The sequence below is a fragment of the Prionailurus viverrinus genome, chromosome A3 (genome assembly GCF_022837055.1).
Source record: "Prionailurus viverrinus isolate Anna chromosome A3, UM_Priviv_1.0, whole genome shotgun sequence".
Taxonomy (NCBI): domain Eukaryota; kingdom Metazoa; phylum Chordata; class Mammalia; order Carnivora; family Felidae; genus Prionailurus; species Prionailurus viverrinus.
Window position 1 is genome coordinate 25,455,958 of NC_062563.1, and position 26,915 is coordinate 25,482,872.

Here is a 26,915-nt window from a genome sequence, read left to right on the forward strand (position 1 = left end):
GTACAAAATGGCCAAGTTGGTCCATCCAGGCACCAGGGGGCCCTCCTCTGAGCCATCTGGGGAGAGGCGACTGCCACAGCCGTGGGTTCTAAAGGGGAGGCACTTGGCAACACAAGAGCAAAGGATGGCCTCTGACCTGGTCTGGAAGGTGTTGGGGTCAGGAGTCTTTAGGCCGGAAACACACGCTCAGGCCCGGAGGGGGAGGAGAGCTTGCCTCATGAACTGAAGGAAGCCCAGCAGCGGGCTGAGGTTGGGGTGAGGGGGCAGTGGGCTGAGGCGAAAGTGAGGAGGCGGCAGGGCCTCAAAGGTGCTTCATGTTGAGGAAGCTGTGGTAGGTTTTAAGCCGGGGGTGACTGGCCAGTGGGCTGACATGTCACCGGTGTTCCGAGTGCCCCAGTGGTGCCAGGAAGACAGCTCAGATGGACGTCCTGGCCCGGGACTCTAGGCAGGGTCTTCCCTGAGGTGTCTCCCCATGAGGGGGGGCCGCAGAGCTATGCCGCCGGCCTGGCCACCCGGGCCAAAGACCCAGCACGGGGGTCCCTGGTGGCTCGCTGGCCGGCACCGTGCCGGGCTGTGCCCCGCCACGCCTCTTCGCAGGCTCCCTGCGGTTCCTGGAGAGGGCAGCCAGCACTGGTGCCGCACTGCTCTGGGCGGCCTGAGGAGGCTTCGGTGTCCTGGTTAGACAAGAAGCCCATCCGGGAGGAAACAGTCCTGCTTTCTGTCCTAGGTTCTAATTGCTTCTGTTCCGTTTCCTCCACATGAACAGCAACAGCAAACCCTCAACACTAAAAAACACTTCCCGTTGGCATCTTCGAACGATGATGCTGAAATCCTCAAGCTGACACCTGTGAAGCGAGTGCCTCCGGAGGGTTTTCGCCCTTGCCCGCCTCACCTGGCAGTGGCCTTCCTCCCTTACGGAAGCTGGCAGGTGCTGGGGAGGGCGCTGCAGGTGGAGGGGAGCGGGCCGGTCCCTCAGGGTCAGGGGTGGCCTCCTGGGTGGTGTCCCGGCTTTGAGCTGGGGTCTCTGACAGGGGTGGTTGGGAAGGGAGAACGTGGCACACAAAGGGAGCAGAGGTGGAGCCATGGAGTGTAAGGGACTGGAGGTGAGGCAGGGGGCCCGACCAGAGGGAATTTGCACGATGGCCTGCAGGTAACAGGGCAGCCTGGAAGCCGTCAGGAATGTCCGGTGGCTGTGGGGGCTGGGCTGTAGACCCGACGCTGGAGTTAGAGCTTACAGGGAGAACAAAGTTCTCGGCAGCCTGCAGGAGCACAGAGGAGGTTGCCAAGCCTTTATGTCGTGTTTACTTACCCCTTGAGAGCCCACCTTCATCTCCATCCGGTAGTCACCCTAACCCCCAGCTTGTGTTCACCATCACCTCTGGCCTAGAAGACTGTGGCAGCCTCTTCACTGGGCTTCCCATCTGCATCCCCCCCCCCCCGCCCCAAATCCATTCCATAAGAAACAAAGGGCTTTCAAAACATTGACATGGGGACCACACCCCTGTGGCTAAGACCCTTCAATGGCACCACACTGGCTTCAGCATCAAGATCAAGTTTGGTTACTTGAATTGGCATTCAAGACCCTTAGCAATCAGCCCCCTCTCCCACTCTGTGGAGCCTCCTCTCCCTAAAACACACACAAGCTGAGCTGGGCTATTTGTGACCTGTCACTCCCTCTTGGCCTCCCCCACACCCCTGCCCCTGTCCACCACAGAAACGCCGCCTTAGCCTTTAAGTAGCAGATCAAAGCCATCAGGTCTGGGTCATCTTCCCAGCCCTTGCCCTCAATGCCCTGCTCTTGGTGGCTCTTCATCTCATTTCAGCAGCCACTGGGCACCTGCTTTGTGGCAGGTGCTGGGGACGGTGAAATGCCCCGAGCTGGTGACAGCACCCAGGTCAAGGGCAGGCAGAGTACTGAAGCTGGAAGAGCTCCTGGGTCCTTCCACCAGCTGCCATCCCCGCCCTTCCACCCACTCCCTGCACCTGCCTCCTCACCTCTCCCACCTGTGCCAGTGACTCACCTGTACACATTCAAACCTGTCCTGGCGACTGGGCCAGTGCCAGGCCAGGTGTGGGAGAGACAGCAACAGTCTAAATGGCTGTCATTGCTCTCCAGCTCTCAGAGGGAAACACACCAAGTCCCCTTAACACAGCCTCTGATGCGTCATAACAAAGGACCTGAGAATTAGGTGGGCCTTCAGGAAGACACACACGGATACACACACACACACACACACACACACACTTTTCCAAAGCTCTACACCCAACATGGGGCTTGGACTCACTACCCCGAGATCAAGAATCACATGCTCATGGAGCGCCTGGGTGGCGCAGTCGGTTAAGCATCCGACTTCAGCCAGGTCACGATCTCGCGGTCCGTGAGTTCGAGCCCCACATCAGGCTCTGGGCTGATGGCTCAGAGCCTGGATCTTGCTTCTGATTCTGTGTCTCCCTCTCTCTCTGCCCCTCCCCCGTTCATGCTCTGTCTCTCTCTGTCCCAAAAATAAATAAACGTTGAAAAAAAAAATTAAAAAAAAAAAAAAAGAATCGCATGCTCTACCAACTGAGGCAGCCAGGTGCCCCCAGGAAGTTATTCTCAAAACAAGTACATATGTAAGACACCATGCTCCAGGCAGGATACTGGGGCAAAGATGGATCCTCTCAAGGAAATCACATAGTGGCAGAGGGAGAAGCAGGCTATGAGAGCAGCCTCTTTACCGAGGGTCCTGGGCACCAGGCCCTGTGCTGGGACAACTCCCGTATCATCGCATTTCACCTCACAGCAACTCAATGGTGTGGGCATCATTAGCATGCCCAATTTAAAGAGAAAGAAGAAAGCTCAGCTAGCAACCACTTTGCTCCAAGTCATAGCCGGACTTACTCCCTGGCACCAGTAGCTGCTTGCTGTCAAGCACGAACAAGGCTGAGGGAGATCCCAGGCATCCTTTAGCAATGGAAGCCAGCGCATGGCTAGAGGACAGTAGCAGCTAGAACAAAGGAAGGAAGGAAGGAGGCCAAGGCTTGGGGTTGCAGGATGGCAGATGGGGCAGCAAGGAAGAGCCATGGGAGCACAGTGCAAGGTGGAGGGTTGACCTGGTGCGGGCTATTCAGGGCCCAGCCATCCGAAGGTAGGTGGTGGTGGGGTTGATTTACTCCCGAAACTCCCTAGGAGGCACCCAGATAATGTTAGCTGAACTCATGAGGCAGAAAGGCAGAAAAGGTTGCAAAGGAGAAAGGAAAAGTTGCTGGGGTGCGCACCGGAGAGGAATCTGGCTTGCGGGCTCGAGGCAACAGAGGGAGCAAGTCAGGCTCTTTCCACAAGAGGGCGCCCAGCACCAAGACAGTGAAGCTCTCTTGGGGAATGGGGGAGGGGTCGGTGGGTGGTTTGTTGTGGGTTCCCCGCAACCCTCTTGGGAGGGAGGACAGCTGAGGAGAGGATAAACCCAACTCGGGACCCTAAAAACCCAGCAGTAAGAAACCAGCACTGACAGGCAAGAGGAGTTCAGATCGATGCAATTTGCTCATACTGAGGTCGAATCATCTCAGGCCAATTATTTCCCTTTTCATGCTGAGAAACAAGTCAGTAGGCTCCTTGACTCCACGCTTGGTAAAATTTGAAAGGGCTCTCCACTCGACACGTTCCGGAAGGAACAACTTTTTCCTGTTTTCCATCTCCTTGTCTATGCTTCACCCGCTTTCAGATTCATCTACTATGCTGTCCGGTAGTGCAGGGTATTTACTCTGCAGAGTAGTCCTCTCCAGAATTTGATTTTCACATCTGCCTGTTATTTAGTCTCTTAGTTTGAGCTCACTTTTTTCCAGCACCATCTTTAGAGATTTCATAGTTACATTCTGTATCTGGTACTATTATCTGAAGTTCCTGGGGTCTAAATCAATTGTTTACTCTTCTTGCTGACTCTTGCTCATAGTGGCTCATTTCCTCGGATGTTCAGTAATTTTTTTGGACACTTTATAATTGGTTGCTATATTATGATTTATATTTTTGATAGTTTTTTTCTCTAGAGGATTTTCATTTTTGCTTCTGTCAGACACCAGGAGATACCTGCAAGCTTAGAATTATCTTAATTCCTCAGCCCAGAAGCGCTTTGGCCTCAGGAGTATGAAAATCTGAACCTCAGCCCCAGGAGAGAGCAGACATGAGGAGTCTCTAGATTCTCATCCTTCAGACGGGCAGAGAGTTCTGCATAGTTCCCTTTGCAGATTTTTCCCTGCTTGCCTTTTCACTGAGGTCAAAGCCAGAGTGACCTGGGTGTACAGATTGGCCCCAGATCTGCTTTTGCATTTTGTAGAGGCTCAAAGCCCTTCAGAGCCTCACACTGCCCCTAGAGGCAATTAACCTCTCAGACTCCACCTTCTTGAAATTTCTCCTGACCCAAGGCAGTACAGGTTTCCTCTTTTGTGTTCAACTACCTCTGTGGTTTTGGTTTGCTGTACTCTTCTAATTTTTTGTCCTGGCCCTTGGGGATTCCCTAGACTTCCTTATCTGTGACCTCAGCAATGCAGCTAAAAGTCCATTCATTGGAATTTATCCAGCATCTGGGTTTTTTTTTTTTTTTATGATAACGGCAATTTCTTAGACTATTTCTATAGCCAATAGTTATTTTACTGTACTATCACTGGAGTCCCGAGGGTCTCTTTTTCAGAGCTAAGGCAGGCTGTGGATTGCTGACTTGTCTACCAAATGTGCTTTTGTGCGAGCCTGGCAGTCACAAGGCTGAGATCCTGTTATTGTTCTAGGTGCCGGATTGCAGCGCTGGGCAGCTGCCAAGAGACTGGCAGTTGGCACCATCTGCGTGAAAGATCACGCAGCAAGGCCGCCACCTTGTCTTCTGGTGCCATGGCCACGGCCCGGCCCTTTCCCCTACCCCAAGATCACTCCCTTTGCTTTTTGAGGGCCTGTGAAGCTGCTGGTGTCGTCTCTTCGGGCAAGGCCGCTTCGAAGTAGGTCTAGGGCAGAGGCCAGAGATGGGTATTCGGGCCACAGGAGGGAGGACGGGGCCAGGGCCCTGGGAAGTGAGGCCTTGGGTCACTAGCCAGGAAACTAGACTGACAGCCTAAGACTCCATACATACAGGTGTGCACGGGTGTGCCTGCACCAATCTGGGTCACGTCACGGCTGGTTAGACCACCTCAGAGCCGTGGAAAGTATTACACACGGCCTGCTTGGGGGCACCACAAGCTGGTGGGCTTTCAGGAAAGCAGTCGGAACGTATTCTCCACGGGTGCAAGAAATGGTCAGTTTTAGAACTCCCACTTTGGAAAATTATCCCAAAGAAAGCAGGCAGAGGAAGATGTTCACTTCAGTATGTTGGACAGGGAAACCTTGAAGGCGATCCAATTACCTGACAGGAGGCGAAGAGTCCATGAAAGTATAACCCCAATTAAATCCTACAACCACTGAGCAAGGGAGCATGAAGGAAACCGTGAACTCACGTGATTTAACATCCGTGTAAGAAGAACAGGAATGAATATTCACAAGTCCTGGTATGTGAAAACTTTCTAAGGAACTACGTGAGAGCTGTTAGAAAAAAGTAGCTCCGAGGCCACTCCCCTATTTTTCACTTTCGGTCCCAAAAGCTCACTCCCCAGTGAAGAACCGGGAGTGTCTGTAAGCTGTCGCTGCCCCCTGCCGGGGGCCCAGAGCCAGCAGCCAGCCTGGCTGGGCCCGGGGCCAGGCCCCTCTGCTGGCCGCCCAGAGGTGTAGCAGCTGGAACCGTCTCCTCAGCAGTACCTCCGGCTTTCACTCCCTGGGGTGCTCTTTAGGCCACCGCGGAACCACTGGAGACCCCCGCCCCACAAAGGGGGGAGCGTCTGTGGAAGCCTGCGGGAAGGATGTCTTCCAGTGGATATACCACCTGCCCTCCCAGTCCCCTTCCAGCCCGAGTCAGAAAAGGAATATAGCCTTTTTATTGACTACTTTAAGTAGAACAAACTAAATACATATTTAACAGTTTTGGTTCATTTATACAGTACATTAAATAAGTTATGCACAGAGTTAAGTAACAAAAATCGCTATCAGAGTAAAATGACAAAGCACAGAAAAACCAGACTACCGCATCCTGTGGGTGGTTTCACATTCATCATCCCCCTTTAAAATCCACGCTCGGAGGCATACTTTTTTATTTACATTATTGGCTTTCTTTTATGGATGGAGCTTTTGTAGCCTCATCAGGAACTTGGAAAGCCGTGAAAGTAGACCAAAGGCCGCTGAGCCAAATAGCACTTTCAATCATTCACCTATGCTTCTCTCCGCCAACTCCAATGCAGGGACGGGGCTGCCTCCGCCAGCCACCAGCCGCACATGCCCTATTTGGTATAAGCATCGACGCGTGTACACTGGGCAGCTGTGGGCCTGACCGGATGGGGTCTGCAGGGAAGTGCCATTTCTGGGGCTGTGGAGCGGAAGGGGGATGCAAGGTCCACCCTCAGGTCTCCCAACCTTCTCCTGGCTCACGATGGAAAAGGTCACCTGCACCATCATCTTTGGAAATGAGCGTGTCAATGCATGTGGGCAAAGAGGCAGGTAGTCAATGTTTTGGTTTCATAAGAACTAGACACTTAGAGAGCCAGAAAGGCCCTATTCATAGCTCGCCCAGCTCCCCCTCCCCAACCCAGACAAGACTCCTCCCGGACACCTGGCCGGCTGGCCCATGCTGGAACAGTCCAGGTCCCTGTGGCTTTTCTTACATTTGGTTCAAACATGCCACCACCCAGTTCTCTGTAAATAGCTTCAAAACAAAACAAAACAAAAGAACCTAAGTTGGCTTGGTCTACTGACCTGGTTCTGACACCAGTTCTGAAGAAAGCTTCGAAGATGTGTTCTAAATGATTCATTCAATCCACAATCCCTTCTACAGTTTCCAGGACAAATGGCTACCTGGTCATTATTTCGTTCTGAAGAACTCACTACCACACAATTCCAATAGTGTTGCTGAACCTCCAACTCCACTTGCTGAGATAGCTTCTGGAACTATCCAGAATAAGGTCTACACCCTTTCAAGCAGGTGACAGCCCTGGGGATCAATCTGACTTTGGAACAAGGCCATAGAGAGTAAAGTGTAGATTTTCTGTCTAGAAGCTGAAGATGTTCATGTTGACCCCAAGAAGTGAGGAGTTCCTGGTGGACTAGCAGGCCCAGATGGGCAAAGGATGTCCACACTGCAGCCAACATGACACCGATCGGTGCTGAGTAGATGCGTCTGGTTTCCAGACTTCGATTCGCTGAGACATGTAGGACTCAGCACTGTCCAAGATCCACTCGCTCTGTGACCTCAGGGTCACATGCCTGTGCCTGAGCACGTGCTAGAGGCCCACCCTGGAGCTGCAGGGACCCTCCAAAGCGGAAGTCCCATTCACGCTCACAATTCCTAGGGTAGGCTGCCTACTCCTGAGCAGGTGGAATTAGCCAACTTCTTCTTGAGTCCATTTTCACCACTGGGCGGAGTCAGACATGGTGCAGGTGGTGGGGACCCAAAGGGCGACTGAGGGTGGGTGTGAAGATTCAGCCCTCAATCATCCCTCCGAACATTTAAAGGTGGCTCCCAGTTTGGCCACCCTGGCCTTCCCTGGTTCCTGCAAGCGCTTCTCGCAAGCAGAGGACAGTGAAGTCCCGTCACTTCTCAGTGTCCCTCAGTGGGCGATGCTGAACACTGGCCTCATCCTCCAGATGTGCTCTGATGGGTGGGCAGGCATATGTCACATTTGCTTTTCATTTCTACGATAATATTGAAGAGCCCGGGACCGCCCCGACACCTCCAGTACCACCACTCCCATCCCCTCTGTCTTTTCTCTCTCCCCCCAAATATTAACTATGAAGATTGGTCCTCTAAGTAGCTTGACTGTATCAAGTTATTTTAAGCCTAACTAGATGAAAGCGGGAAGCCTGAACTTGTACTCCAAACCTGGTGGCTGGGATGGTGAGCAGACACTGGAGACCAAGTAGGGAAGCTGGACTCAGTCACCCTTGCCCCTTCCACCCCCTCCCTGCCCACCCCAAGGCAGTGCCCCTCCTTCTCCCAACCAGACAGCAGAATTTCAGAGGAGGGAGCTGAAGAAAGGGATTCTTTACACCTAAACAGGAAGTCTTGGACAGATGCCCTACCAACCTAGATGTGAAAGTGACCAAAATGAACAGCAAAAGGTCTGAGAACTGAACTACAGTGTGGAATACTACCCAGGTTTTCAGCTTGGCCTCTGGGCAGCGGGTGAGCAAAGCGGTCTAGAACAGCACCACAGTAACTCTGCCAACACAGCTGTCAGTAGAACCACAGCCCACGACAGCCACCTAGGACCCGCACACTAAACTAAAACCATAGCTACAGAAATGGACGGTGGGCCCTGCTTTTGGCTCTTTATTCCAACCAGGAAAAACCTGGGCTACCCTGGCTGGTCCTGTGGCCAACTGAAGACTTAAAGAACCTGTCCAGGTGTACATCTTGTCAATGAAAAGTCAGTGACCTGGGGACAGACCCAATGGGTACCACGGGATACTCTCTTGCTCTGATTCATAGGCTCTATGACTTCCTCATGGGATACCCCATGTCTCAAGTAAATGTAGGCAAGTCCTTCCCGGAGCACTAATTTCATTCCTGTTGGTCCCAATGCCCCACCAACAGCTGCAGTTTAAGGAATTCCAGTTTAATGGATAACATTATTCTGTTATTCATTCTCTGGGAAGATCTTACTTTACTTTATGCACTGGAAATCCAGGTATTTTAAAGGTGCCTGGTACTGAGTTCCTTTGCAAGATACAGAATCTTTAGGTAAATTAGGGACTTAGAAGTTCTCGCAGTAAGATACCCCTGTACGTGAGGACAACGCTACTACGCTAATCCCTTTTCCTTGATGAGACAGAGCTTTTATTTCCCTCTGGTCAGCGCACAGAAGGTAGCCATCTAAAGCTGGGCTTTCACGGGCCAGGAGCAGGCCCAACCAACTCACCCCAACAGATTCCTTGGGGCAAGAGGGTGCTGGAGGCTTGGAGGGGGAGAGTGGGAGAGTCAGGGTCCTTGTGCTCCCAACAAAACACAAATGGCAGGGAAGAATGTGTGTGGCAGTTCCTGATATTTTAAAAGAGGTATAGGTGATGTCACCTTTGGAGAGCCAGGTAAGAATCTAGAAAACTTCCTGATGATGGGAAGGAAAATTGGTGAGCCTCTCTCAAAATGGTTGTCACATTTCACAGAACTTTTCTTAGCTCAGAGAGGGAAGGTATCAAATAGACACCATAAAGGAAACCGAGACTGTATGCCTGATAATAAACTGACATCATATGTACTATGGACGAGGTTTGAAGAATTCTTTCAGGTCCAGGAAGGCTGCTGAGATGTGAGCAGGCCTTGACTGCTGAGGCAGGTCCTAGCCACAACACATCACATCCTATGGGACAACCATAGCTTAACAGGGGCCAAAGAGAGACCACGAGAAGATCCACACAGTGATCTGGACGTGCGCGGTCTGAGATAAAAGGGACACAGAACAAGACGACTGTGCAAACAGCCAAGCGGTGACAAAAGGTTCTGCATTTCCAATAGATAATCCATTCAATGGTTTGACGATACTAGTTTGGCCAACATGCTCAGAGAGAACAGACTATCCACAGTTGAGTCTTTCTCCCTCAGACCAATCCATGCGCTGGAAACTATTTCTGCATAAGCAAAATCAGGTAAGAGAGAAAAAAATGGGTCCCAAACTAAAGTAGCAAGCCAGGTTGGAAAATCTTGTCCAAAATGATCTGTGATGCTTGGAGGAAGTTTTATTTGTTTTTCATTATTACGGGTGCTTTTAGTGAAATGGTGACTTATTTCCTGTGATTTCTGATACTCTTAACAAGTCTGAACAGCAGGGTCGAAGAGAGGGTCCTGAGTGCTGCTTCTGCCTGCCCATGTCCGGGGGCGGGGGCTAGTCAGTGGCATCTGCTGAGGGTGGAAATGGGGCTAAAGGAGCTGTTCCAGGGCAAGAGGGGCCACCCCCGTCGGAGGGAATCTCCTCCACGGCCTGCTGTCAGCTTCCAGGCCTCTGCCGCAGGAGGACGGTGGAGTAGGCGGCAGTGTGTGGAGCGAGCCCCCTCCAGCCCGACCGGGCACCTCTGACGGGTCTGCTGCCTGGAGAGGCAGGGAGGGGAGCTGGTGGTCTATACTGAGAAGGGGATGGCCACGCCAGTTTCAGCTGGAACGGGAACAAACCTGGAAGCCAAGGAAGGAGGAGCGGCTCTGGCTAGCTGCCTGTGTGCAGAGAGAGTGGCACACTAGCTCCCCCAAGGACACAGACAGGAAACTGGGGCCAGTGTCCGGAGGGGCTGTGGAGCAGTGTTGGCTGGCCTTGCACTCTTCCTGCCTCCACTTCACTCCGTGCTGATGACCCAACAGCTAACTGCACTGGTTCAAACAGCCGGGCCCCCTGTGCCATGGTTTGCCGTGCTGTGAGGTCATCAGAGGGAAGTGAGTCTGGGGCTCAGAGTCCGTTGGTGTCGATGGCTGTCACAGAGGCAGGTGTTGAGGAGCGTGAGGTGGTGGCCGAGGTCTTGTCCAGAGCCGGGCTGGGCACGCTGCAGTCGGTGGACCTGGCCGAGGAGCCCCTCCCTCCAGGAAGCAGTGGCCGGCTCTGGCTGTGGGGACTCTGGCCGTGCAGGTTCTGGCCACAGAGGCGGTGGTGCCGCTCCCAGTCCTTGTGCTGGCAGAAAGAGCCGCAGTATCGTGCGATGTTGCAGCCGCTGCAGGTCTCGCTGGCCTTGCGGCCACAGTTCCAGCAGTTCTGCAAGACATGGGCTCGGGTTAGTTGCTTGGATCTCGCGGGGCAGGCTTATCATCACTTGTCACCTGTGCTACATGGGGAGAGCGCGGCATTTGGAGCTACGTGTACCTGTGCTTGTCCCGCCTCTACTGCGGTTTGCTCGTGCATGGGAAACACACACTCCTCTCTGAATCTCCTTCATCTGTGAGGAAAACCACCTACCACAGGCCGGAGGGACAGCAAGACGAAGGGTGACAGGGGAGGGCAGGTGGGAGGTCTCACACCGCCCACCAAAGGTACCTACTCATTGTTTTGAGTCCCATTTAATCCTCAGCGACCAAACCAAACTCTGTCCTGGGGTCCCCGATACCACGCATGCAGATGTGTGTTTAGGTAATGTTTCTTCTCTCGCTCCTCCCAACAGAGGAATGATCTTGGGTGTTTCCACCACCAACACCTGATCCTTTCAAGAAAAGTCCCCTGTCAGGGGACCAGGATGGGCGTGTAAGAGTGGGTAGTTGTGCTACTTCCTCTGTGCCTGTTCTCCATCAGGGATCTGTCGTGTCAGGGGTGGGCTGGGAGTCACGGGACTGCTTCTGGCTCGTTTAAGGGAGCCCTGCAACTCCTCAGAACTCAGCGGCCCGGAAGGTTCCTTGCCACTCCTTCCACTTGCCGGAGAAGGGGCAGGTATTGCTGGGGCTTAGCAGAGATGCATGGGGGTAGGGGTGAGGAAGGGAGAACACCAACCAAGAGAGCACTAATTCCGCCAGAAGGGATGAGCCACGCTGAGACCTGGTTAGTGCTATAAAGAGCAGTCGTGAAAGGCGCCGAACAGTTGTTGAACAGACAGCGTTGGGCTTCCCCCAGTCAGCTAAGGCAAAGCAGCGTCATGAAGAAAGCTGACACCAGTGCGACTCCTGGCACCTGCCCCTTGGAACTCTCTCTTCCCTTAGGCTCCCATGAGGACCCCACCAGTGAGCCTGCCCCTGACGCCTTCAGGACCCACCTACAAGAGAAAAATCCTCTGGCACTGGCCAGATGAAACTACCACGAGCAGGCAAGGCTTTGTCAGGTGTCACAAAGGACTTGAGCACCAGCTGGCCGGCATCCCCCTCCCCCTCCACAGGTTCTCCAGAATGGCAGAGGCCGGAGGCCGGGCCTGACCACTCTGTAGTCTCCTCAGGGAAGAAAGACACTATCCCCAGTGAAATCTGACACTTGCTCAAGTATTAAACAACAGACACGTGCGTGGTGCCACCTAGCCCACCTTTTGCACTGTGCAGATGGGACACAGCGAGCCAGCAGGCAGGGACGTGCCTAAGGCTATGAAGTGATCACATGTCTGTGTCAAGCCTGGAACCTGGACCTCCTGGCTCAGCCAGACTCAATGTACAAGCTTAGTTCTGAAGAGCTCCCTTCAAACACAACTGGCTTGTCAGGAAATATACTCGGGACGGCCCAAACTTGCCCAGCACCAACAACAGAGGACCAGAATAGGTGACCGATGGCTTTCCCAGGTTACATTTACAGAACCTCAAGCAAACTACAGTTCCGGAGAATTTCATCCTTTTGAGCCTGGTAGGCTGGCCCCAAGTGATGCCGTGGCAGAACATTATCACTTGTGGGGAAGAAATCGGTTATTGCCCACGTGGGGCTGCTGTGGAAACACAGGCCAATGAGTCGGCCCCAGCTGAATGGGAGAGCCTCTACTAGTTCTGTCCAAGCCTGCAAGAGCATCTCAAACCGGGAAAGAATATTAAAAAAAAAAAAAAAAAAAAAAAAAAAAAAAAAAAAAAATTTAATGTTTATTTTTGAGTGAGAGACACAATTCAAAGCAGGCTCCAGCTGAGCTGTCAGCACAGAGCCCAATGCGGGATTCAAACTCATGAAGGGTGAGATCATGACCTGAGCCGAAATCACTTAACCAACTGAGCCACCAGGCACTCCTGAAATGGGGAAAGAGTATTAAACCACTAGTTTATCATCTTGGCTGCCCTTATATGTTTAAAATAGATTATTTCTGAATTTATGGGATACAATAAAACAAGGTAACTGGCCCCCACAGAGGCAGGATCAGAGAATGCAAGAGCAAGGTGGTTAGTGCCAGAGCAGCTGGAGTAAAAAGGATACTGTAGGTTCCCTTTTCCTGTGGCTTCTCCCCCCTGACAATCATGAGGCTTTTTGCCAAGATATAAGGTAAAACTGTATTATTGTACATGTAGTTGCCCTTCAGGTCGGCACTCCTCAATGCTGGAGGGACACATGTGGCAAACAGTCCTTTGTAGCGAGTGGGGAGACATTATAAACCTTGTGAGTTACTGGCCAAGTCAGAAAGGGGACTGCAGAGTTTCCTTTGTTAAGCAAAGATCAGTCTATGCCATTATTATGGGTTCCCCTGCTATCTGGAAGTGGAGCCTTCCTCTGAAACCTTCTGTAAGCTGAAATGGTGGAAAGTGGAAAAGCAATTAGCATTAATTTACATGGAAAAATTTCCAGACCCAAAAAATAACTTCTCTTAGGCTTTTCCTTAGGACACATCTTGCTAATGGATGCACAAAATAGAGATAAAGCACAGATGCTCACAAACCCAGTTCAAAGCTCTCACAGCTGGATTGCTGAGGGTGTAGTTCCCAAGGAAGGAGCTTGGCAGGGCCACTCTTGCTGCTCAGGGCGTGTGCTGCTTCTAGAACAGCTCACTGCGTAACAAATGCTGAACGCTATTTTTGCTTTTTGCCTTTTCTCATAAAAGTGAAAATCCTCCTCAGACTTCTTTTGGCAAGTGAAAACAGGTACTATCGTACATCTTTTGTAAAAGCAAAGGCGTAACGTGAACTTTCAAAAAGCAGGGGATACCTGTACTCTAAGTGTGGCCTGGGGACCCACCTGTACCAGAATGACCTGGGGCTTATCAAAATCCCTGGGATCCTTCCCAGGCCTTCCTGACCTTATTGCAAACCTGGCCCAAAGGAGAAATGACTACCCATCTTACAGTCAATAGCTAGCTCATTAGGTTTGCAAGGAAATCCAGGCTGAGGACAGAAGTTGTCTTTTGGCAGAGATGAGGACACATCTTACTGCATCCCTGTGCCCGAGAGCAGACTCTTGGGGTCTGGCCTCAGAGGACGCAGCTGTTCCGTAAAAGCAGGAGCTGCCACAGCTTATACCTGTGTTTTTACACCATAACAAAATCCTTTCTGTCTACACAGTGCATTACAATTTAAAAACACTTGCACAGTCACAATTTTGATCTCATTATATTTTGTAAAAACTATGAGACCAGCAGGCCAGGAGCTGCTACAACACTCATTATACAGAGAAGAAAACTGAGTCCTTAAGGTACGGTACACTGCCAGTATGAGGGGGGAGTGGGACTAGAACTCAGGACTCTTAACCTCCATTATACCCCACCACTTCTGAGAGAATGAACAAGAATCCCAGAGATGCCTGCTGGACTTCAAGTAGAATTTTCTGGATGGGATAAAGGGAATTCAGCCCATCTGGACCGATGCAAACTAACACACAGCTTAGGTCCTGCTAACACTCCCCTGCTTTGGAAAGTTGCCTGGGATGGATGCTGGAGCATGCCTCACCTGCAGGCCTCTTTGTGCACTGTTGAAAATTACAGGTCCCAACACCCCAAATGCTATAAATGGAGAGCTGAGATTTAAACCATGCAGTCTAGATCCAGAATTCATGCTCTTAGCCAAAATGTTACACTCCTTTTTTTGGAGGCAGACACAGTTAAGGGTAAACACAGATATAAAAGCAGGTAAATATGAACAGATAATGATATTGATAATGGACAGCTACAGATACAGAAGTAAATACCACAGAGATATCCCTGCTCAAAAACAATTCTAAAGAAAAAGCTGCCAGGGAGAAAGGCAAGAAGAGGGTTAAAGGAATCATTTTCTTACAATTCAGTGCACTTGTTAGGGTGCTACAACAAGGAATTTTCCAACATCCTCTGTGATAGCCACGTAATGCCTAGGCACGTTCACCCTTACACAGCCATGCCTGGCACTGCTACGCTGATGGGGATCACTTACGTGGGATGAGGTAATGTTTCTCCAGTTTAAAAAATTTTTTAAATGTTTGTTTATTTTTGACAGAGAGAGAGAGAGAGAGAGAGCACGAGCAGGGGAGGGGTAGAGAGAGAGGGAGACACAGAATCCGAAGCAGGCTCCAGGCTCTGACCTGTTAGCACAGAGCCCAACGGGGGGCTTGAACTCACAGACCGCGAGATCATGACCTGAGCTAAAGTCGGATGCTCAACTGACTGAGCCACACAGGTGCCCCTGTTTCTCTAGTTTAAAAAACAACACAACAACAACAAAACCCCACCCAGTTCTTTATGTCTCAGTTGGTAGATGGATCTGCCTACTTAAAGAAACAGGTTTGTTTCAGGACTTAAAAGTTTATCCCAAAGCTGAAAGATGACAGAAATGAAAGTTACAGAACTTTACATTCCAAAGGACTGTTAGGATGTTTCTGTCATATGCTTTTTTCTTTCCAGTGTTTACTTTTGTCCTCACTGCAGTACAAGAGTATCCTGTACACAAACATCACTGAGTCCTGGCTTGGGGTCTTGAAGAGGTGGGCACATCTGCCCAATCTGTCACTTTATCCATAAAAGAACTATCTTCTTTATAAACAGACCAAATGCTAGAGGGCCCCACGTCTCCTTACCCCCGCACCCTGGCTTTAGCACTGTGGGATTATGACAGTTAAATCCTCCTAAGCTCCCATTTCCTTTTGGGAAAATCGGAACCCAACAATACCTACCTTACAGGGTCATAGTGAGGATTAAAAAGGCAACATACATGCTTAACTCTGTGTGTCTGGCACATGGTGAGCCCAGTAGTCAATGGTAGTCACCATAATCATGCAATTCCACAAACTCTGTCTTTAGGCTGAGTTTTCAACATTTAAACTGACAAAATGAGCCGATTTGTTTAAGAATATAATAATTAAGAAAAAAATTCTTCTGGTACTAGATAAAAATTACACTCGTCTAGTTCAAGAGCACTGTTGTGTCTTACTGCCTAGCACTTGAGAAAACTGTGAGCTTGGTCACTGCAGCTGCCCCAGCCCCAGTCCCCAGTCCCCAGGGCTAGCAGAACTCTGACCTCTGTTGACTCTTCTTGCTCATTTATGACGAGGAAGGCGTCCTCTGCGGCCTGCCGTTTGACGTCCGCTATGGTTTGCTCCATCCGAGCTCTCTCTGTTGCAATCACTTCAAAGGCTTTTTGCTCTGCCTCAGCAACGGCTTTCTGTACTTCTGACATGGCCTGAATTTTCACCTTATTCACAGCTTCTTCTAGAAGAAAGTGACAGTAAAATTAACTGGCCGAGAAATCTTTCCCCTCCCACTCCCTATCGCTTGCAAGAAGAGACAGAGCTGAAACGAGAGGACTTTTCCAAAATTACAGAGGGTGTAACCTACGACATACTCTTTCACTTTTATTCTTACACTCACTTGCCTGTTCGTGTATTCATTTGTTGGGTGTGTAGATGGAAGTAGGCACTGTGCCATGGGTTGGGGATACCTAGAGGACTAAGATGGGCCCCCTATTCTCCTAACTGTGATCAAGTAGAAAAGTGGTCAGCTCTACAAGTGGCAGGGGAGGATCAAGAAAACGTGTCCTGGTTGAGACGGTAAGTGGAAATGAATTTTTGGACAAGTCTCACATCCTATGCTAAAGACTTTGGCCCTTTTTCTACAGAAAACTTGAACTCCTGAAGGGTTCTATGCAAAGAGAAAAGACTAGAGGCAGAGACAGCCTGGGAGAGGCTGGGGCAGTAGACATTCAGCTGACAGAAGAGACTGAATTTAGGCGGGAGCAAGTGGCACAGAGGAAGGGATGGGGCAGAATGAGGCAGGTGGCAGCTATGGGTCTGGAGGTGAAGTTGAAGGTGGAGAACGCTAGTGCTATGAAATGCAACGGAGAGTAAGCAAAATGCCAGGTGGAGGCTAGTGAGAAGACTGAAGTGCTCTGGGACGTCCAGACACAAATGTCCAGGAGGCAGTTAGGGTCAGAAGACTGAACTTGGCAGAGAAGCGCAGGCTGAAGATACAGATTTGGGCACGCCAGGAGCCTGGGTTTCCAAAGCCCGGTCCAGTCACCATTGCCTCACTTGGTTCCTGATCACTTCTTCCCATCACTGCCATCCTGCTTGGTCTCCACAGAACGGACACTCCAAATGGCATACTCTTCGAGTTGAGCCTCATCTCTAAGTTCCCCAAGTGAATGACCTCCTTCCCGAGTCCACACAACTGGAAAACCCAGAAGCCTAAGGAAACTCCTTTACGGCTTGGTTCTTTCACATGGCCTAGGCTCAAAGAATCAAAGAATGTTCTAGGCTGCCATCCTAGGCTTCGATCTTATCACTCTAGCCTTAAGAAAAAAACCTGGGATGCCTGGGTGGATCAGTAGGTTAAGTGTCTGACTTCGGCTCAGGTCATGATCTCACGGTCTGTGAGTTTGAGCCCTGTGTTGGGCTCTGTGCTGACAGCTCAGAGCCTGGAACCTGCTTTGGTTTCTGTGTCTCCCTCTCCTTTTCGCTCTCTGCCCCTCCCCCACTCGTGCATGCTTTCTCTCTTTTTCTCTCTCTGTCTCAAAATAAATAAATGTTAAAAAAAAAAAAAAAGAAAAAAAAAGACATTTTTACTGCAAAGGACAAGGGACAATGCTGAACTGACTTGACACTGACCTCTGTGCTTCCTTTACTCCTGGTATCCAGACAGGTCCACTGTGGCCCACCACAGCTACCCATCATAAGCCTCTTCTTAGTTACCAGATATAGGTGTCTTAAGCCAACATAATAATGCCCTGAAGTACCTTTTTTCCTTTCAGGTTAAGGACAATCAATAAGAGTCAGTGTTTGAATAACTACCTTGCTAAAGTCATCTAAGGTCACAGATGACACCACAGCAGAACTCAAATCTAGCTGGTTCAACACCAAATTTTGGCTCTTAACCATAGTTAACCCAACGTTATCTTGCAGGCAGGAAATCACTAGTTATAGAGATCTTGTACATGGTAATCTTTCTACGTTAACAACTACTCTCTTCATTTCCCATAATTCTATCCTACTTCTTGATGATATACATTTCCCTGTTTCCAACTGCAAAGATTTTCCAAGTTCCTAGGTAGTTTTGCAAATTATTTTTAATGGCAAAATAAATTTTGATAACATGCTTTTGAAAGGAAGAATTCAAAAGCATGAAACAGGAATGATTTTAAGAATTTGCATGCACTGGGGTGCCTGGCTCAGGCAGTAGAGCATGCAACTCTTGATCTCAGGGTTGTGAATTCAAGCCCCATACTTACAAATAAAATCTTTAAAGTGCAAGCAAGGGAGAGGGGCAGAGGAAAAGAGACTCTTAGGCAGGTTCCACATTCAGCATGGAGCCTGATGTGGAGGGCTTGATTCCATGACACCCTGGGATCACGACCTGAGCCAAAATCAAGAGCCGAACACTCAACCGACCTTGCCACCCAGGTGCACCCATCTTGTACCTTCCTGATTGCCAGTAAGAACAATAATCTATAGTATGTCTATTCTTATTTTCCACAATTTGTTCCTATCTTTTGTCTGTTTGTTTATTATGGTCTTGATGCTTCTAGAAGAGTCTTGTGAAGGTCAGGTATTAACTTTTGTAGAAGTAAATTTTATCTGGGGCACCTGGATGGCTTAGTAGGTTAAGCGTCTGACATTGGCTCAGTTTGTGATCTCGCATTTTGTGGGTTCGTGCACTGCGTCAGACTCTGGGCTGAGAGGTCAGAGCCTGGAGACTGCTTCAGATTCTGTGTCTCCCTCTCTCTCTCTCAAAAATAAATAAACATAAAAAGAAAATCCTCAATTAAAAAAATGGTACTGGAAAATGGAGGCTAGAAGGAAAAGGCGGCTCGGGGCACCTGGGTGGCTCAGTTGAACATCTGACTCTTGCTTTTGGCTCAAGTAATGATCCTAGGGTTGTGGGATCGAGCCCCATGTTGGGCTCCACACTGAGCATGGAGCTTAAGATTCTCTTTCCCCCTCTCTGCCCCTTCTACACTCACATTAATTAACTAATTAATTTTTTAAAAAGGAGAGGAAGGCTCCTATCTGGACAAGGGAAGGATTAGGGACATGGTGTTAACCGCCCCATCTTATCACAATAGGCAGACCTACCCTCCTCTAGTCTTCTAGAAAATAAGGGCCACCAATAACAGTCTTGACAAAGTTAGGGACAATGGAGGTGCAAGGAAAAGCAGGGGGCTGTTCCAAGACCAGAATGAACGAAATGTGGTAGTGCGTGGACATAATGTGTGTAGATTTGAGTGAAAACAGGCAGAAATGAACTGAGCTATATGTTGAGAAATAAGGCATATAAACAGGGAAGGAAAAGTTGGTTACTTAATGCCTTAGGGTGGTGCAGAAGGGTGTGCAAAGGACTTGGACAGACTGTAGGGAGTCACTCCAAATTCTTGACCTGCAAAGTAACATGAGAGGCAGTCCAGATGTATGGGAAAGCTGGGGAAGGAGAGGCGGGAGCCCCCAAATTTGTGCTCCCAAATTAGTGCATATGTGATCTAGAACCAGACAGACACGTACCAGTTTTTTTCCAAAACTCCACAGGTACATATCCTGTTCCTGGCCTACTGTTGAATTCTCGCTGAGAATCTACAGAAGAGATAAATAGCACAGGGTTAGAAGCTGTCTATGAACAACATGTTTTATTTTTATGAAAAATTTTAATGAAAAATAGCGCCTCTCACTCACCACATAGATTCGAAGATACATGTTCACTTAGTGCAAAAATTATTCTGATAAGGGATAAAATCAGATAGTAAAGTATACTTAATATTTAGTTGTAAAACACATACATGCATGCACGTGTGTGCGTGCCTCAAATAGTAACAGTATTCCAATTCAAAGGAGTAAGATTAAAAGTGATTTTCACTTCCTTCTCTTATCTATATGTTCTTATCTTTTCCCTATGAACATGTATGTATTTTTATGATACTCCCTAAAAAATAACTACAGATACTTATACATATGTATGTGTGCATATCATATCCAGTTTAACTTCCCATCATGCACAGGTCTCTCTCAGCGGCTCTGTAGATATGTCAGAGAATATGGCTTTTGTTTCTTGGCAACTCTGAATTTTTACATGTGATTTAAGGCAGTTTCCTTCAAAGTTTCTTAAAATGCTTACAAACAAATAAAAAGCAAGTAGTAAAGAAAATATTCTGATCTGGAACAGTACATTTCAAATGTAGCCCAAGGAGGCGACCTACAGGGTTGCTGTGAAGGACGTAAGGGTGGAGGGTGACTTATATATATGTATATATATTTTTTTTATTGTGATTTTTAAGATATAGTGTTTTATAAGAAGTGGTTCCACGGAGTTAAAAAAATTTTTTTAAGGAGTCAATCCCAGAAGACTTCTCCATCTCCTTATGTTTTACTGAAGCTAATATACAATTTTCTGCTTTGAATACGCACCAAACCATGATGCAAAGAGGAATCAGGGGACCAGTCAGTTGACAGGGGAGGGTAGCCCGGCATGAAATGTTTGCCAAAGGACCTTTCTAAAACGGTTAGTCCTCATGGGAAAGTCTAGGAACTGGCTGTGAGGCAGGAAACTCCCTGGGGTGGGGAAAGGATCTCTCCCATTCCAGGGGCTATCAGCACAAAGAACCTACATCTATATCTCCTACAGAGATAGGAGGGGATAGGGAGGCTTTTTCTAAATCGTGTAAAATACAAATAAAATTACCATTTTCAATATAATTCAGAGACATCCAGTACAATCTTTTAAGTTTATTTATTTTGAGAGAGGGAGAGAGCACAAGAGCGCACACTGGGAGAGAGGGAGAGACAGAATCTCAAGCAGGCTCTAGTGCTGTCAGCACAGAGCCCGATTTGGGGCTCAATCCCACCAACCACGAGATCATGACCTGAGCTGAAACCAAGAGTCGGACGCTTAACCAACTGAGCCACCCGGGTGCCCCATAGTATTTTCACAATGTTGTGTAACCATCCTCACTATCCAGTTTCAGAACATTTCTATCACCACAAGAAGCAATCCCATAAGTTTAAAATATTGATAGGACTAATAGTTTTTTGTGACACTGAGGTCTCTAGAAGAGCTACCAGCACTGTCAATAAAATACAAATGGAAGGGCTCTCTTCAACACAGGTGAGGTGCCTGTTTCATGCAGCCATTTGTCACATACCTAGAAACTCAAGGATGAGATTCATGAAATAAATACAGGGAAAAATCTAGGATCAGAAGAATCAAAGTGGCACAAGCTAGAGAAGGCAGTGGGTCATTTTCAGCAGAATCTTCAATAAGGAAAATCAGTGAGAAAAAAGGTCTGAGTATATAGACAAGCTGCCGTTGGTATTAAATAACAGAAGAAACACTTGTTTACTTGTGGGGCTATGGGGGAAGTCTTGACCAACCAAAAGAAAAGCCACTTCACTTCAGTTAGCAATATGCCTTGGTCATATCCTTTATATCTGCCTGGTCCCAGCATTTTATTTCTCTAACAGATGAAAAAGGTGAGGTGCACTTGACCCTAAAGGAACTTCTCAGCTTACTCAGGACATAGCTGGAAACTAGGGACATTTTCATGACATTTCCAGAAGCCAGAGTAACTGTTTTTATATCTCTAACCCAGAAAGGAACAGAAATCAGTATTTTCAGCTGGTTCACTAAAAAAACTAGAGTGTCAGAGGCACCTGGGTACCTCAGTCGCTTAAATGTCTGACCCTTGATTTCAGCTCAGGTTATGATCTCACAGTTGGTGAGCCTGAGCCCCATGCTGGGCTCCATGCTGACAGCATGGAGCCTGCTTGAGATTCTTTCTCTATCCCTCCCCTACTCATGCTCTTTTTCTCTCTCTCTCTCAAAAAAAATAAATATGGGGGCGCCTGGGTGGCTCACTCTGTTAAGTGTCCGACTTCAGCTCAGGTCACGATCTCGCAGTCTGTGAGTTCGAGCCCTGCGTTGGGTTCTGTGCTGACAGCTCAGAGCCTGGAGACTGCTTTGAATTCTGTCTCTCTCTCTCTCTCTGACCCTCCCCTGCTCACACTCTGTCTCTATCAGAAATAAATAAACATTAAAAATTAAGAAAATAATAACAAAACAAACATAAAAAATAAAAACCTCTATAGTCTCAAAGGCTATTGTAATCAAAGGCCAGACAGATAATGCAAGTAAATTGGGTCAGAAATGGGCAACTAATGGTATTGTGGTCATGTAGGAGAATGCTCTAGTTCTAAATTTTTTTTCTTAATGTTCATTTATTTTTGAGAAAGACAGAGACAGAATGCGACTGGGTTAGGGGGAGAGAGAGAGGGAGACAGAATCTGAAGCAGGCTCCAGGCTCAGAGCTATCATCACAGAGCCCAACGTGTGGCTCGAATTCATGAGCTGTGAGATCGTGACCTGAGCTGAAGTCGTACACTCAACCAAATGAGCCACCCAGGTGCCCCCAGAATGCTCTAGTTCTTAGAAGAAGTAGAACAAAACATTTAAGGCTAGTGTCATGAATATTTGGGGGAGATTGTACCTATCTGCCAATCTATAATGGGGTAAAGCAAATATGGCCAATGTGGAAAATGGCTTAGGTATAGGGCATATATATGAGTGCTTTTAACATTTTTGTGTTTGGGTAACTTCAAAATAAAAAACTGAGAAAAATGTTCTTTTAAGTATATGCATAGAAAATTCTGTATGAACGGACTAATTTGTTAATAAGTGAGCTTATGGGAGCAGGAGAGACAAACTGGGTGGCGGCAGGATTTTCACAATTTATATGTTCCTGTATTGCTTGACTTTTATACAATGCAATCCATTAAAAAAAAAACTCATTTTAGATAATAAACAAAATATCCAAGAAAATGAAGTGGATCCAGCATTACCAGATATCAAAACACAACCTAATGCCATACTAATTAAAAGTTTGCTATTATATTGGGAAGTGGTATAACATAATGGCTAAGAGTGTGTGCCAGTTCCGGAATGCCAAACTTACAATCCTGACTTAACTATAATATGACCATTTTGGCCAACTTTTGAATTTATTTAAGCCTCAGTTTTGTCATCTGTAAAAGAATATAATAGTTCCTATATCTCAATAGGTAGTTTTGAAAATACACGTGACAGGTTTAGCATGGCTAGAACACAGTATAGAGCCCAGATAAACTATAACTGATAAGTGATATAGTCAGAAAGATTAATAAGGGGATGCTGAGGTGGCTCAGTTGGTTAAGTGTCTGACTCTTGATTTTGGCTCAGGTCATGATCTCACAATTTGAGTTTGAGCCCCTCGTCGGGCTCTGTGCTTACACTGCAGAGCGTGTTTGGGATTCTCTCTATCCACCTCTCCCCCTCTTGTACACACGGCTCTCTCTCTCTCAAATAAATTTTAAGAGAAAGATTAATGAAGAAAACAGACTGAAGTATTTAACAAAATGTAGCGTCAGATAATTACGTCATTTCAATATTTAAAGGATAGGCATCAGTTAATCGATAGGAAAATTTAAACAATTTGGGAAATTTTAAGTGAGCTAATTCCAAACACACAAACGTGCATATAACATAGATGAAATTTGTTGTACCTTGGATAGGGATCAAGGTCAAGTAACAAACTATAAAGGGAAATGATGAATTTGATTCCATAAATATTAGCTATCCCATCGATCAAAACAAACCAAGATGGGGTGGGGAGAAAACAAAAACAAAACCAAGATCAAATACAAGAATGCCTATATTCACAGCCCATTAATTTTATAGCTGAGAATATAGCCTATGAGAGAAATGCAAGATGTTTGAAAATCCTTACATATGAAAAATTGTAAATATTGGATTACACACTGAAAAACAAAAATAAAACAAGGAAACAATATGTAATGTTCAACAACAAAAACGGCATAAGGAAATTATGAGGTATATACATGTTAGAATACTGTATAGTCATTAAAATTATGTTTATAAAATCTTTAATGAAGTGAGAACATGCTTAATATGAACTTATGTTTTCAAGGAAATAATACAAAGTTGTAACAGGATTCTCAGATACATTTCAAAATTCTTCAGTGTGGGATGATGAGCCAATAAATTCTTCATAAGTTCCTGTATTTTCTACAATGAGCCATGTAGTTTCAACTAAAAAATGATACTTACTCTGAAAGACTGTTCTGGGAATTAAATGGTAACATACATAAAGGAATGGTTCCCAATTCTGGGAGCCCTGGTCCCACTTTAGTCCAATTAAATCAGAATCTTGAGGTGGGGCCAGGGCATCAGGAATTTTTTCCAAAAGTCCCCAGGTGGGATCTAATGGGCACTGAGGGTTAACTATTAAAGAAAAGTGCCTGACTTAGAAGCTGGTGCTCATGGTTAAGGTTTTCCAAACCACAGCAGGAGCACTACCTCTCTGTCAGTCAGATACATTTTCTGTTGTACAAAGGTAAAGTGTCTTTATTTAGCTGATTCTTCCAGTATTGCTACATCCTGATTTTTCAGTTGTGGGCATTACAGATTGACCAGACATTTCACTCTCTTTTAACCCCCACTGCCACTCCATCACAATTCCTTCCTCTTCTATTCCCCGCAACAGAGATCTACTCAAATTCTGTTATACCCGTAGTCAACATTTACAATACTTAATGTAAATACTAATCACAGCTTGGTCATGTGGTTCAGGTTCTATGAATCTTTATATCTTCCTGAACAAGTTTTTATTTTTTTAAGAGTTAATAATTGAGGGGCGCCTGGATGGCTCAGTCAGTTGAGCATCTGACTTCGGCTCAGTTCATGATCTCGTGGTTTGTGGGTTTGAGCCCTGCATCAGGCTCTGTGCTGAGAGCTTGGAGCCCGGAGCCTGCTTCAGATTCTGTATCTCCCTGTCTCTCTCTGCCCCTCTCCTGCTCATGCTCCAACTCTCTCTCAAAAATAAACAAACATTAAAAAAAAAGGTAATAATTGTCTTATTTAGTCATATGCTAAGTTTCCCATGTAATTGTTTCTAATTCAATCTCACCTTCTCTTTCTATTGTGTAGACATTTTATAAATTTCATTTTCTAGAAGAAATCTCCAGCAAGCTTTTGGCCGATTCCAGCCTCAACTGCTTTCTAGGCTTGCTGTACCCTGTTGCTCGGGACCCTCCCTCACTAGCCTAGGGATTGCCTTCTGTTCTCCTTCTCAGGTCGGATCTAGTGTAATCAATTCCATGTCTTCCACTTCCTGGTTTACTTCCCTGTGTTAGGGCATAGCCTGCTCAACTGTGGTAGACACCCTGATAAAGGGTAGATAGGAGGTGCATTTTTTGAAAAATTGTGGGTTGTCACACATTTAACTGTTTTGGTCTAGCACAGAAGTCTAAGTTAAAATAACTTCAGAGTCATCTTCGAACATTCTATGACAATAACTGATGCTTGTTTTTTTCCAGTGTTGTTTACTTGGCAGACTGGTTCAAGCCGGAGTACTGCCTTTCAGTTCTAGATAATTTTTTTGAATTATTTCAGTAACTACTTTATCTTCACTTTCTGTTCACAATTTCTGGAACTCATCTGATTTGGATTAGATGACTAACAAGTTCATAAAAATATTAACGCATGATTTGGTGAACAATGATAAAGTGAATACTATAAACCTACAGGTCAAGAAAGACAATTCCAGCAACCCCAAATCCCTAAGAGGTGAGTAGTGGTAAACCACAGTCCTTTTTAAATGATACTAGCCAGACCTACAATCCTGTCCTCAGAAGAGCCAGTGGTAGAGATGATGAGCGCTCACTCTATACTCCCCATCACCTACAGCCTCCGCCTCACACCCCCAGAGAAAACCATTCTCTTGAACTCTGTGATAATGATTTTCTGATTTTTCCCTATGCTTTTCCTAACTATTTATGCATCCTTAAATAAGATACCAAAATGCATCCCTTATTGTCTGAACCAAATCTATCTCTGAATATATTGTGAATCACCAATGTTCAGATAGAGGGAACCTATATTATTTTCAATGGGAAAAGTAATAATGCTATCCAGTCTCCAATCAATTTCTCTCCAAATCACCAAAACACTTAAATCCTAAGCAAATAATCCACCAGGGATTTCTACAACACCGTAAGCATTTAAAACACGAATTATTAAAACAAACAAAAAACTCAAAACAAACCCACAAACCACAAATTGTCTAATTATTTAAAAGTCATAGGTATGTCTGTATAATATGCCCAAGAGTACTGCCCAGTGTGGAACAGTGTTGCTCTAAATGCTAGTCTATAAACCTTTATGGTCCATAAAGAGATATGCATAAGCACCATGTCTCTAAGCACACTGCGTAACGTAGAGGACTTCTCTCAAAGTCAGCAACCGTGCCCAGCATGTGCTGTGGCAAGCTCCTGAGGTCATCATGGTCCAGTAACAATTCATTTTTGGAATGGTTTTGGTCCACATTTTGAATAGCAGGATTATTCAAGATATGAATTATGCTTTCTCTCTACGCTGTAACAAATGTGCTATGAGAGAAATAAACAGTGAAATAAAAATATGAAATACGTATACTATGCATAAATGCACATACTGAAAGATATTATTTAAGTCAGCCAGACTGACCACAGCCTGAAACACCAGAGAGAAGGAAACTGGGACCCATGGAGAGCTAAACCTACAGTGACAAAATAATTTCACACCCCAACTGTCCGCATGTTTGAGAGTGAGGGATGTGCTAGTAATAATCAGGACCGGAGAACTGAAATAAACTGGTGCTGTCCCAGGCAAATTAGAACATTCAGTCACTCAAGCTAAACCCTCAAGTAAGGCGTGAAAAAGATGAGTAAGGGGCGTCTGGGTGGCTCAGTCAGTTGAGCATCCAACTTTAGCTCAGGTCATGATCTCATGGTTCGTGAGTTTGAGCCCTACATTGTATTTGTTGTTGTCAGTGCACAGCCCACTTCAGATCCTCTGTCCCCCCCTCTCTCTGCCCCTCCCCCACTCGTGCACACACTCGTGTGCTCTAAGGAAAAGAAAGAAAAAAAAAGGATGAGTAGAGAGTAATGCAAAACAATGTTTAAATGGCCCAGCAAGACCTGCCATCTGGCTGGAGAAGAGCCGCCTCAGGACCACAGTTCACTCTGCACTGGATGCCTCCTAG

General features: G+C 46.9%; 1 protein-coding gene across 3 annotated transcripts in view; it reads right to left on the reverse strand.

The window, feature by feature from the left end:
• Window positions 1-9,755: 9,755 nt before the first annotated feature.
• CBFA2T2 (CBFA2/RUNX1 partner transcriptional co-repressor 2) overlaps window positions 9,756-26,915 on the reverse strand; it is a 138,723-nt gene continuing 121,563 nt past the window's right edge. For 2 of the 3 annotated variants that reach the window (XM_047852079.1, XM_047852081.1), the window contains 3 exons: window positions 19,354-19,422; window positions 15,882-16,072; window positions 9,756-10,773 (listed from right to left, as the gene is read on the reverse strand). In XM_047852079.1, the coding sequence (XP_047708035.1) occupies window positions 10,474-10,773; window positions 15,882-16,072; window positions 19,354-19,422 (560 nt within the window). In that variant the 3' untranslated portion in view covers window positions 9,756-10,473. The remainder of the gene's footprint in view (window positions 10,774-15,881; window positions 16,073-19,353; window positions 19,423-26,915) is intronic. The other variant, XM_047852080.1, reaches the window with a different exon arrangement.